The 13,675-nt window shown below is 38.4% G+C and overlaps 1 protein-coding gene across 1 annotated transcript; it reads left to right on the top strand.

The window, feature by feature from the left end:
• LOC132796610 (uncharacterized) lies at positions 1-3,414 on the top strand. Its single transcript, XM_060807848.1, has 4 exons — positions 1-22; positions 912-1,567; positions 1,654-1,806; positions 2,258-3,414. Exons 1-4 carry the CDS (start codon positions 16-18, stop codon positions 3,239-3,241), a joined length of 1,800 nt encoding a protein of 599 aa, XP_060663831.1. The 5' UTR covers positions 1-15; the 3' UTR covers positions 3,242-3,414.
• Positions 3,415-13,675: the final 10,261 nt, after the last annotated feature.

Raw genomic sequence — 13,675 nt, 5'->3', positions numbered from 1 at the left:
TCTTTTTCAACAATAATGCGGTGTGTGTATTAGTTTAGTTTCTTAATTATTATTTACCACCTTTCTTGTTGATCATCAGATAGTCCGAGTTGAATTCGAATTTTACGTAAATCGATTGAACGCATGCGCAGCTCCTTGCATCCTTTGAAAAGGATTCGTTCCAGCACAAAAAGTTTTGCTCGAGCTCAGTGCTAATTGATATTCTAGTCAACGATTTGAATAACTCCGGATCAAGTTTTCGAGATTTGAGTTAACTGTTAACAAATTTCAAGTATTTAGAAAATTACCCAAAAAATCGCAAAAAAAAATATATATATAAATATCCAAAAAGCCGGATATTTTGAACGCGTTAAAAAATGTTAGAAATTTTAACAAAATTTTTGAGATACAAGCAAGTTGCATTGCTGTTGCATTTGCATTGTTGAAGGAATTACAAAAAAAAAAAAAACGGAAGTCCTGTTTATATATAGACAAATCGCTAATATATATCTATCTATATATCGAATCGAATCGAATCTGAATAGCCAGCGGCAACAATTCCTGCCATGTTAATCACTTGATATTTATTGTGTGTGTGTGTTTATTTATTTTTTCTCTATTTCTGTTTCCTTTTTTGCATTTGCTAAGAAAAAAGAACACTTTTTTTGGAATACTGCACAAAACAGACGATTTCGCAATTTCTTTTCTTTTGGCCCATTGAACACACACGATCAAAAAAAAAATTAAAAAATAAAAATCGAATAAAATCAAATAAAATTCTCTATATACATATATAAAAAATCAAAATCACATATAAATAAGAGTATATAGTAAATACGTAATAGATATATAATAGATCAAGCAAGAAGTACGAAGCAAGAAGCAAGAAGACGACAACATCAATAAAAAAAATATATAAATTCATTTTTCAGTTGGTTGCCATCACGCTGCAACCAAAGTTAAAGGCAACAAGACGGCTACAACAACAACAAGAACACCAAGCACAAGGCCAGCGACAGTGGCAGCGAGAAGGCTGGCAACAAGTCAACACCAAAGGCATCGGCGCCACTGGAGCCATCATCATCATCATCATCGGCGGCAGGACAATGCGGATATGTGGTCCAATCGCCTGTTACCGCTGCTGCTGCTGCTGCTGCTGTTCCAATTCACATGCTTGCCACATGCCACACTCGCGATGGCCACGATTGCAGCCACAGCTCACGGTGGCCTAACCGTAATCGAGGGTTCCAGCATCACCACCACCACCACCACCATCATCAGTCGCAGTACAAGCACAACCTCCCCATCACCATCTCCAACCCTCTCTTCTTCGTCATCATCGTCTTCGTCGTCGTCGTCGTCGTCTTCCTCGTCGTCGTCGTCGTCGTCGTCGTCGTCTGTAGTCTTGGCTGGACTTGCGCGCAAGCGACATCGCAAGCGCAACAGCAGCTGGGATGATTATCGCAATTACAATGAGAATACCACGGCTCTCGAGTGGATGAATCCTTGCGGCGGATCACACATTCCGCCCACATATCACGCCACATCCACGGCCAATCAGCGACGTCGCGCCCATCGTCCCAAGGAGGTAAGGCAAAAAAAGCTGCAAAGTGCAATTCTAATGCAATTACTAAATACGTTTCTTCCCTGTTGCTTTCTCTCTATTTCTTTTAGATCTTCAAAATACTGCAGCGCAATGCTGGCACGGAATATCGCACGCTCAACAATAGCCACGATCACAAGGGCATCGATATACGGGACATGCAGATGTGGTCGCTGCACAATCCCAACTACAAGTTTTTGCCTAAGCTCAAGCCCAATTCAACGGTAAGTAAATCACACATTGCACTTAAGCGCCACATGATCACTTAGCGGCATAGTTACTTTGCACGAAAAATATATTTAGCTAAGAACATAAATGCATATCAAATGCTGTGCTCAACTCGAGAACCTCATTGTGCACTTAAGCGCCACTAGTGCACTTAGTGGCATATATTTCGCGTTTAACAGATACTAAAATTGAAATGATATTAAAGTCAATTAACATTAGTTTATTTTGCTAAGTTGCTTATAAGTAGTTCAATAATTGATAGTTAATAGTTAGTTGCATTGTTTTCCAAGTAAAACAGAGAAAAATATCTTAGTTTCACATTGTAAACACTTAGAAAACTGTGATTAAGGCCGCTAAGCGAGATATACTTACATTCTCGCTTTCCCAATTAATTCGTTCACTAATTTTTCAACATATTTGTTTCTCTTCTATTCTTCATTCACGCAGATCGCTTTGAAGCGTTGGTATCGCAACATGCAGACTTATGTGGCAAGCTTTGCTTACTTGCGTCGCATCCAGATCAGTTGGGATCGTCATTACTTGAAGCGCGAGTCGCCGATGGCCAAGGAGCTGAGGGATCTATTGATCAGCTCACGGAGCATGCTCTGTGAACTTGAGACGGCCGTTAACAACACGTATCCGGCGATGGCGCCGGGCCGATCAACATCGATGAAGCAGCAACGTCGCCAAACGCCGCAGTTGCCACAAATATCGCGCAGCGATATGAACAAACGTCTCAAGCTGCGCAGCAAGCGTCGTCCAGGTGCTGCCGCTGCAGTGGCAGCAGCATCAACTGCAACACTTGCAACCACAGCGAGTGCAAGTGCAGCGGCAACATCGACCATGCAATTGGTGGAAGCCGATGCGATTGATGTGCGATTTGTGAAGCATCATTATTATGAATTTCTGCGCACCATGTGGCAGCTGCTGCGACGCGACAGCAAGCGAGTGCGTCAGCAGCGACGCCAGCGCAGCCAGCAGCAGCGGCAGCGACAGCGCCAACAGCTGCAGCAGCAGCAGCAGCCATCACAGTCGTCGCAGCAACAACAGCTGTGGCAGCAACAACAACAGCAGCAGCAGCAGCAGCAGCAACGGCAACGGCAGCAGCAGCGGTTGCAGCTTTCGCAGCTGGCTGCCAATAATGCTGGCGGCGGTAACCGCAAAGAGTTCAACGAGGTCTCCAAACCGTCGCTCGATGCCAGCTCAGCATCGCAGTCAGCTGCAGCCTCAGTCTCAGCTTCAGTCTCGGGCAGACGTGGACGTGGCAAGCGCCACCAGCAGCCATCAACGTTGTCATCCTCATCATCATCATCATCATCATCATCGTCATCTGCGTCTGCGTCAAAGTTAACGTCAGCGTCAGCGTCTCTGTCTGCATCAGCGTCGCCGCGTGCTGCGCACGTGAAAAACACACAAAACAAACACAAGTGACAAACGGAACAACAACAACAACAACAAAAATAAGAAAAAAAAAACAGGAAAAGACAATCTTAAATATTATTATTATGTATATTCCACCAAAACGCAATCCCAAGCTTGCCTAGTTTAAGTAAATTATTTGATGGAGTTTTCAAACAAAGTCACTCCACTTCTCTCTCTCTCTCTCTCTCTCTCTCTTTTTACCTCACCCCTACCCGCAAAATTATTCCCCCGACGGCGTCATAAGTATTACTATTATCTTAATTATTTTGATAGGCTCTCGTTTAAGTTATTTATCGCCCCGAATCACAATCGAATATCAATCTAATTAAGCATTACAATTAATAGGAAGCAACTACAAACCAACAAAACATTCCCTCACCCAACCAAACCCCTAATAATATCTACCTCCCCTTTGAAGCTGTTGCCGTTCTAGTCACATAAGATCAACCTCACCGCACCGCACCGCACCGCATTATGATTATCATTGCATTCCTATTTAGTTTATTATTTTATTTGGCATCCTAACCAACTCGAAAGTATTACGTGAATTTTCTCGAAAACATTTTCTTAGTTATAAAATACCAATAATTGTATCTGTATCTTTATTCGTATTTTTAATTTTTTTTTTTTGCTTTTTTTTCGTTTATTGTTTAAGTTAATTTATGTAGCTTAATTTACCATACAACATTTTTTTTCAGTAGCATTTAATAAGCATTGTTTGAACTGTGATATAGTCGTGAGTGTTAACCGCGTTATGCTTAGCTAGTTTGTATCTTTTTTTTTTAATATCTGATCAAATTGTAAATATATATATTTAGCGCACACACACACATTTTTATGTAGAAACTTGATAAAATAAGCTGGCGAAATAAAAGCAAACAATAAATACATGACAAATAAAATTAACAATGCGTTTTACTTGCATACTTTGGCAACATTTTTTTGTTTTACAGAGTTCCAAGATTAAGTGCTTCTCTTAATTTTGATAAAGATCCATATAATGTGTCTATAGGTAAAATAAAAGAAAAGAAATTATTGACAACTTTCTGAAACTGCATTAAAAAAAATAGCTAGCCATAGCTAGCTTCATATTTAGTTTGATTTTGCCTAGATTTTGTGTTGGTTTTTTTTCTTTCAATAAATAACTTTAAGAATTAAAGTAAACAAAATAGTGTTTATAAAGAAATAAATCAATTAAATATAAGCAATATATTTTTATTTGATTTTTTCGTATTTCTATCAAAGATTTTCGATGCTGCTTAGACTGACAAAGAAATTCTGGAGCTTACAAATTAAATTCCTAAACGATTTTTCCAAATAAAATGAATATTTTATTTTAGAGAATTAGGTTCAACGATTGAAACTTATAATTGATAGTTATATTTTTTAATTTTTCACTTTTATTCAAAAGCTTTTGGATCTTACAAATTAAAGACTTAAATAAATAGACTAAATGGAATCAATATTTTGTAACATTATTATTTAAACAATGTAGTTCAGCTTGTGGATTTTACATATTAAATTCATAATTAAATTGACTAAATAAAATGAATATTGTATTTCAAAGAATTGATATATGTTATTAGAACTTAAAAATGTAATACATAAATGCATATATATATATTTTAATTTGTTATTTTTCGTATAGTTTAGCTTTAGGATCTTTCAAATTTCGATTGACTGAATACATTCTAAAAGTGAAATTCATAACTAAATGAACAAAATATAATATATATATTTTTCTTTTTAATTTCTTTTCACTTTTATTGGTAATCCGAAGATGCTGATTATATTGATATTAAGAGATCATCTTTTGGTTGAAGATCTGTCTGCCAACTGCTCTTTGTTCAGTTTTGGAGTCTTACGATCTGTGTCAGGCGGCGGCGTCAAACTATTAGCACTTGGCACCAGATACAGCGATTGGCAGCTGCCAGCTGCAGTCAGAGTCAGAGTCGGAGTCTGAGTTTGAGTCTGAGATGCCTCCACCTGCCTACCTGGGTAACTGGCTGTCCAGGTGAGCTCAATGAATCTATGCTATATGGTTAGCAGTATATTGAGTGTGCGAAGATCGTCGTGAATGAGCTCAAAACGATCAAAAGAGATCGAAGCGAAGTGAGCTTAAAAATCAACTGAGCCAACTAACTCTCAATGAACTTTGAGCCATTCGTTTAGCCGTCGTTAAGCAAGCGCTTAAGCGAGCGATTGCACTTGTCTAGCCACAAAGATCGTTGCTTGCTAAGCACCTTTTAATATAATCCATGCTTTTGTTTTGCAGAGCGGATTTACGCAAATTTACTTTTTAATGCCCATCTCGGTATGGCATTTTCGGCTGATTGAGCCAATCCAATCCATAGTCTAAGGACACAAGAGGACAAATACGCCAAGCTCCGTTTAGGGCGCTTAGTGGCACCTTTTCTCTGAGGACAATGTCGGTGTTTGCTGTTGCGGATTAACACGACGGAACATCGCAAAAACGGAAGCTGTATCTCGAGTGTCATCAACACAACAACATCTTGTTGTTGTCCCTGTTGTTGTTCCTCTGTCCAGGGCCAAGTGTTGACATACAAATGGATTAGGCTGCAACACTGACCAAGCCAAAGCGAATAACTTACTAAAAATATTTGAATATTATTATGCTGCCGCTGTGGCTAAGCCGTTTATTGATTGCAATCGAGCCAGGAAGCCGTCGTCGTCGTCGTCGTCGTCGTTGTCGTTTTGTCTTTGGCCATGTTAGCTAAGCCCATGTGCGCTGCACTTAAGCCTTACCTTTCGCTCTCTCTCTCTCTTTCTCTCTCCCTCTCCTTCTCTCGCTTTCTCTGTCTCTCAGTGTCAAGTGTCCCAGGCCAAGGACTGGACGCGACGCTGCAAAGGGTCGACGAAGGTGTCCTTTTTGGTCGTTGTCGAAAGTAGGTGTTGTTATATTTTTAGCTGTCATAAATATTGTAAAACTTCGTAAATATTTAAACAGCGTGCACAATAAAGGCAAATGGCAGAGGCTTGTTCGGGTTTTGGTTTTGTTTCTGTTGCTGTTCCTGTTGCTGTTGCTGTTTCTCCGTCTACGACGTCCTTTCGGCCTGCCTAACTCTATTGTGTCCTGTGTGTCGAGAGCAGAATTTGCCTCGGCTACCTGACCGTCTATATCTTTATATATGTATGTTTATTTTACTTCATTTTTTCTTCCTTTCTTTCTTTTTTTGCACACTTGCGGCATGAAATTTGAATATTGTCCAGGGTCGGAGGCAGGGGCAAAAGATTAACAACATTTAATAACCCATCATTTTTCGGGGCATTTTTCGGGTTCGTCCTGCAGTTTCGGTTCGGTTTTCTTTGTGGCGAAACATTTTTAGCTATAATGCAGATAACTGCATTTTGTGTCTCTCTTGACCAGTCCCTTTGTTCTTGGCCCTGTGTTTACTCGTTTCCCTGCCGCCGCCGCCGCCGCTTGCATCTTTCTGCTGCTGCCACTTTTTGCTATTGTCATTTTTATATTTACAATTTATTTTCCTTGTTTTTTTCTTCATTTCTTTCTCTTTTTTTATTGTTTCGGCTGCACTTTTCTCAGAACGTTTCTACTGGGCTGTCTCGCAATGAAATTAAGTGATCGCCTCAAAGTGAGAGAGAGAGAGAGAAGGGAAGCTGGACACACACACACATCACACATGTGTGTGTGTTTACGATACGACAATCAGTGACATTAATTTGCTCAATCGACTGTAAGCGGCAAATCCATTATCGGATTTATTTGACAAGCAATCATCATCACGAAATTCAATCATAATTTGTTGCCACATTCAATTGAATTCAACTCAACTCAACTCAATTTTTCGGCTTGGCTTTTTGAGTGCAATAATTCAATTAAATTGTGTCTTTTATTAAATGACAAATTTGAATGAGCTATCAATTGTTTGATTGTGTTAAGTAATTTACACAAATTTGAGTTTTTTTTTGTTGTGAACTTTATTTCATTTATGTTTATAAATTGTTAGTAATAAAATAAAGTAACAATTTCATGATGGAGCTCAATAATTTAGAAAATGATTCTCATTCCTAATAATAAATATTATTTTTTACATTTCATTTTAGATTACATTTAATTATTACACATTTCTATGTAATTCATTAATTAGTGAATTCGACAATTTGAAAAGTATCTTTAATTCTAATTTATTGGGTTTGATTTCTATGCATATGATACATTCCATTCCGTTTCCAACAAAAAATAAAAGAGTTGAAGCTATAATTGGTTTATCATTTATTGCCATAAACAATTTGGTTTATTTGCTTTGTTATAAACAAAAGAATATCTGAGTTGTATACAACGTTCAACGTTCAACGTTTATGCTGATTTTGTTGTTTGGAGATTGAATTTGAATGCTTCAATGCCCCCAGCTTCATGGCATTTAATTTGTTAACAAATAAACTGTTTTAATTATTTTGTCAAATGGCGCGTGTGAAATGCATTTTGAAGTGTTTGTGGTTTTTATTGATTTATTGATGGAGTGTTTTATTTGATTCGCTTTTTTTCTGCTTGTTTACAGTTCACAGCTGCTACTAGTAGACGTTATTTGATTGGAAATCTCCCATTTGGAATGCTTAAATTATAGTATATTGGCATATTTGTAGTATAATGTATATACAATTCAATGCTATAGAATACTATTTTATACAATTATGCTTAATAATCAGTATATAAGTAGTAAGTGTTATCTACATATTACATATATTAGTAGTAAGTGGAATCTCCCATTTGGTATGCTTAAATTATAGTATATTGGCATATTTGTAGTATAATGTATATACAATTCAATGCTATAGAATAGTATTTTATACAATTATGTTTAATAATCAGTACATTAGTAGTAAGTGTTATCTACATATTACATATTTTATACAATATACTTTATTATAATATGCTACATATATTTCCCATCGTGTGTACAGTATATTTTATATACTATACTATACAATTATAATATATATATACTAATATACTCTACTATATATAATATATTTCCCGCCTCGCATTGAACATTTAAATCACGAACTTCTTTGCTACTAATTATATAATTTGTCGACTGTGTGTGGTTTTTTTTCTCAACTTTTTTTTTTTTTTTTTTGTTTTGGCTTGGCTTGGTTGTTGTCGTTTTATTAACACACACTTTTATAGTCATTTATGTAATCTCATAGAGTGCGAGCACATAAATCCCAAAGCGAGTTCTCATTTAACAGTCGCACTCTGGGATTGTGTGTGTTTTTTTGGTTTGGTTTTTTTTTTGTGGTTGTAGTTGGGAACTGCTTGGGGGACTGAGAGAGGTTTTGGGTCTTGGTGGCAGGCCTAACAAATTTTGCATATGACTTAATAAACATGTCGTTGAACTGTCGCCAGCAGCACTTTTGTTAAGTTTATGGCGCAGTCGCGTCTGCCTAGTTGTTTCTCGTCGACGTTGTTGTTGTTGTTGTTGCTACTGTTGCTGTTGTGTTGGTGTTGAGCTCTGCTCGGCCGATGTTGTTACTGAGCTTTTAAGCACCTAAAAACACTTTTTAATTGTTAAAATTTTTTTTCAGCGTGTGTGTGTTTTTTTTTTCTTCTCTTTTCTGCTGCCGTGCACATTGAACTTGAGCCGACAGCGAAAATAAAAGCAAAGCAACAGCAACAACAACAACAACAGTAGCTGAAGAAACAGAAACAACGCAGCACAAAAAATTGTAATTACCATGAGTAATATTTTATTACACTTTGACACTGAAGGAAAAACTTTACAAGAACAACGGCTGGGCTGGGGAGGTAAACGCAAATAAAGTGTATAAAAAAAAAACATACAGAAAATAATGAAGAACATTTTAGTGGAGTAAGCTCGACTGCTTCGTACCTCAGAAACTACTCAAATAAATAAATGTTACTGTATTGTAATTAATAATTGTTTTTGTTTTTTTCTTGCAAACTGAAGTAGTTTCATATCATTTCTATTAGTGATAATATGTTTTTTTTTAAATTTTATTTTATAAATTAAATTTATGAGATGATAATATACGTAAGAATACTAAAATACTAAAAACTCTGTTCTTCAACTAATATTTTTTCCTAATCTAATTCATAAATATATTGCTATATTAAATTAATATAAATTTTCTTAACCAGCTGAACTCTAACACTTTTCAATGACGTTTCGAATTGAATCATGCCATTTTAATGAATAATGGCACATTAACCTATTTTTACCAGAGTTAGTTGGAAAAAGTTCTGTATTTTGTATTTGCAATTGCTCCAATTTTGAAATTTATTTCGGAATTTTTCCTGAAAAAATTATTATTTTTAGCTTGTGATTTAAATAAAACGTATAATCGCTAAGGTCCCTGATGCTGGTAAGGAATAATAATTCCCGGAAATGGGCAATTACCCAAATTTTGGAATTTGTTTTGTATTATTTTTAACTCAATTGTGCTTTAAATAGTACTTTTAATCGCTAAGGTCTCTGATGTATGTGCTGGTAAGGGAAAAAAGTAAAATAATAATTCCCGGAAGTGGCGGAAGTCTTTGTCGTCAATGCATATAATGGGTATGTGAGAGTTGCGCATGCTCGACAAAAAAGTGCGAACATTTTTTGCTTATTAAAAAACTTGGAGCGGGCATCGAAAAATGAAATAGAATTGTGGTAAAAATGCTTGCAAGAAATATGTATGTACATGTCCATATGTATATGTATGGGACTCCCTTCCCTCCCCCTTCCCCTCCACCGCCACCCCTGTGAGCGACTGGCTACGCTTTGATGGCAAGTAACTTACTTAAGTAGCGGTAGCAACAGGCTACTAACATGTTTATGCTGCTTTTATGAGTTGGCAATAAAATCGAACCAACTACGAAAATGAAATGAATAAAGGCAAATGCTGAGCAGAGGGCAGCGGGTGGGCGAGACAGAGACAGAGCGAGAGAGTGTACGGTTGTGTAGTGTAGAGAGCAGCTTGCATCTCACTCTGTCAGGATAGCAGCCGCATATACAATGACTTCATCGATTTATAGCGGTCACGAGAGTGTTTTGTCCTTGTCTTGCTTAGTTAGTTTTGCGTTTGATTTGACACTGACACCACGCAGTGTGAGCGAGAGGGAGAATTAAAACAGAGACGCAAAACGAAGACCAAAAACGAAGATTGAGTCTGAGCTCTTTGCGCGCTTTGCCTTCGCTTTCGGTTTTCGGTTTTCATTTTTCGGACATGCGCGACTTGCGTTATGCGTATTGCGTTTTTATGATGATATTGTTTTGCATTTGTTGTTTGTGTCGCGCACTCGCGTTTCATTTTCATTTTCCCTTTTTGCAGTTTGTAGTTTGCAGTTTGCGTTGAGTTCGTTGCGTGGATTAAGCCACGTCTCTCTAGGACCAGCCACCGTCCACCGTCCATCGACCATCGACCACCGTCGAGCATTGGGTTAGAGAGTGAGTGAGTGAGTGAGTTTGTTGGCCAAATACTCATTCCTGGAAGCCACGACCGCAGCTAACTCGCGTCGCGCTCCGCGACCTCATCCTTGGCTGCATTTTATGGTTTGTCGTCATAATCACCACAGCATCGCGCTCTCTCTGTCTCTGTCTCTGTCTCTGTCTCTCGCTCTCTATTTCACCCTCACTTTGCCTGCTTTGAACAACAATGGCAACGGGATCGGAATCGGGATCGGGATCGGAAGCAGCACCCGTGACACACTCAGCACTCAACAAGGCGTCAACTTAGCGTTGCTGTCAGTTGATTTATGCCAGTTGCTTCTGCATTCTTCTAGAACTTTTATTTATAATATTCGATTGAAGAAACTCAACTCTACTAATATTTATATTTCAAATTTCAATAGATTTTGTTGTTTATAAATATGTTTATAGACATGTCGAGAAGCTCTAAAATAAACACTAGAAATTAACGCAAGTATTCAGTATGTATTATTATGGATGTATTATTTATATAAAATTGAAGACACACATTTCAGTGTTTAGGAAAGTCGTATTCTAACTTTCGAGAACTTTCTTTACCTTATCAAAGATATCGATCTTTTGATTTAATACTGATTAGATCGTCAAGATTAACAAACAAGTTATGCTATAGTATATTTTCTATTTACTTTTTTTGGAAAAGTAACTTCTACTACTATCATATTACTACTATGAATTTGTCATGCAGATGCGAAATACAAAACAATTGCAAATACATATTTCAAATTGCATAATGATCCTCGTATAAACATTGAAGATATAAAGGAAAAATCAAATGGAACTCATACTCCATTTATTACATAGTCTATTTCCTGAAATACTGAATGGAAGTTTCCTATGTGTATGCATAGCGAACATACGTTTGCATTATATAGAGTTGTTGTCGTTATTCCCGTTAGATTTGTCATTCTTTTGGGCACCGTTAACACTTCCGTTATGCTGAAGATGTTGATGTTGATGATGATGATGTTGTTGCCAGGAGAGCGAGAGAGAAAGTCTCAAGCTATAGAAATGTGTCTTGGCGTTGACGATGTTGGCGGTGTCATTGTTGTTGTTGAGGCTCTCCTTTATACAGCTATCCTGTTGCTATCCTTCTTTGTTGCTGATGCGTGTTGTCAATAGAGCGAAACAAATATCAGGAAATGTCATCATTTTGTATGGCATAAGTGAGATTTGAAAAGAACAACTCAGGGGGGGGGGGGAAAATTGAATTAAATCGAACACACACAGGACATACTCGCAGGACACCACACCACACACAGAGAGCGTGTAAGTGAAAGAGAAAGAGAAGAACAAAAAAAAAGAAGAGAGTTGCCTGCTACAACACTCAACAATCGCATCACAATAATGTCACTGCCACAGTTTCCACACAGTCAGACAAGACCTCAGACTCGGTCTCAGTTTGAGTCTCAGTCTCAGTCTCAGTCTCAGCAGCATCAACTTTGTTCCCTCAATTTTCGTCCCCAGCCTCGCGGCATTGTTGCAGTTGTGCTGTTGGCTTTGCCTCGTCGTTTTGTTGTATCTACTCTTCTGTTGTTTGCATTGTTCTTGCTCAACAGATTTGATCAGTTTTTAATGAACTTCATTCATGTTTGAATGACTTTGATCAGTTCCGCCTTTTGGCCTCGCCTCGTCGCAGTCTCAGTCTCTGTCGCAGTCTCTGCCTTTTCCCTTGCCTTCGTCTTTGAACCCTACTTCTTCTCCTCCTCCTCCTCCATCTCCGTCTCCGTCTCCGTCTCCATCTCCTCTGGCTTGGCTATAAGCAAACAATAGCAAATACACAAACCTTTTGAACGCGTGCGGCGATTGTCGCTCACTTGCTGTTGCTGTTGCTGTTGCTGTTGCTGTGTGTTGTGACAGTGACAAAAAGAAGCACGCACAATTTTGTATATGTGTGCATGTGTGTGTGTGTGTGTGAGTGTGGGTGTGTCTGTCTGTGGAGCGAGAAAGTCGCTTTGGCATACGCGGCGTATGTGCAATGTGCTCCAGGCTAATCCCCCCCTTCAAGGGCTAGCATTTAAGCCGCTTTTGCTTAACCCTCATCCAAAATGCAGCATCAGAAGCATCTGCATCTGCATCAGCATCAGCATCAGCATCAACAGCATCATCATCGCGATCCTCGTTATCATCATCATCAACATCTTGATCATGATCATGAGCATCGTTGTGTCAAGATCAACGAGGCGTTCAAAATATTTATTTTCACCAACACGTCAACTGACCGTCAACTTTGCCCCAAACGATCAAGCGAGCGAGACAGCAGCACGGGGAGTGAGAGCGTGAGCGAGAGCGAGAGAGAGAGAGGGATTGAGTGAAGGAGACGCAGGTGGCACACACATTGATTGAGGGTCCTTAAAAGGGTACAAATCATCAGAAAATTGTATTAAATGTCCCACATAATGAAATGAAAAGAGCAACAGAGCCTCAACACACACATACAACTTGCAGTTGGAGTCGACTTCTTCTGCATATATAGAAATTATTGTTATTGTATTGTGTTGTGTGGCATGTCAGAGAAACTGAGAAGCTGAGAATCAGAGAGTCACCGGCAGGCAGAAGTTGTAGAATTATGATCATGATGATGATTGTCATTATTGAGGCACTCTTGCTTTGATCTCTTGCAGAGTCTCTCTGAAAAGTCTTCAGTTTTTTTTTTTCAGTTTTTTTTTTGTTTTAGCCACTCGTTGGCCAGAAGGCTTTCGGCTGATCCAAATGGGCGCAGCTCAGCTCACAGCTCACAGCGCAGAGCTCAGAGCTCAGAGCAAGTGCAACCGCATTGAAAAAACCGCCGCCAAAGTTGACGGCATTGTGTCATTGTTAAGTGTTGTTTTTGGTTGCACTGTAGAATATATGTTATATCTGCCGCTATGCCTCGTTGCCTCTCTGGTTGTGTTCTACTCTATTTGTATTTATTTGATTTGTGATTAATGCTGAAGAGTGAGTGTGTGCGTGAGACACCTCAAGAGAGTGCTAT

Source organism: Drosophila nasuta, chromosome X, assembly GCF_023558535.2.
Source record: "Drosophila nasuta strain 15112-1781.00 chromosome X, ASM2355853v1, whole genome shotgun sequence".
Taxonomy (NCBI): domain Eukaryota; kingdom Metazoa; phylum Arthropoda; class Insecta; order Diptera; family Drosophilidae; genus Drosophila; species Drosophila nasuta.
The sequence above is the reverse complement of the archived record's forward strand: the minus strand, read 5'-3'. Positions and strand labels throughout refer to the sequence as shown.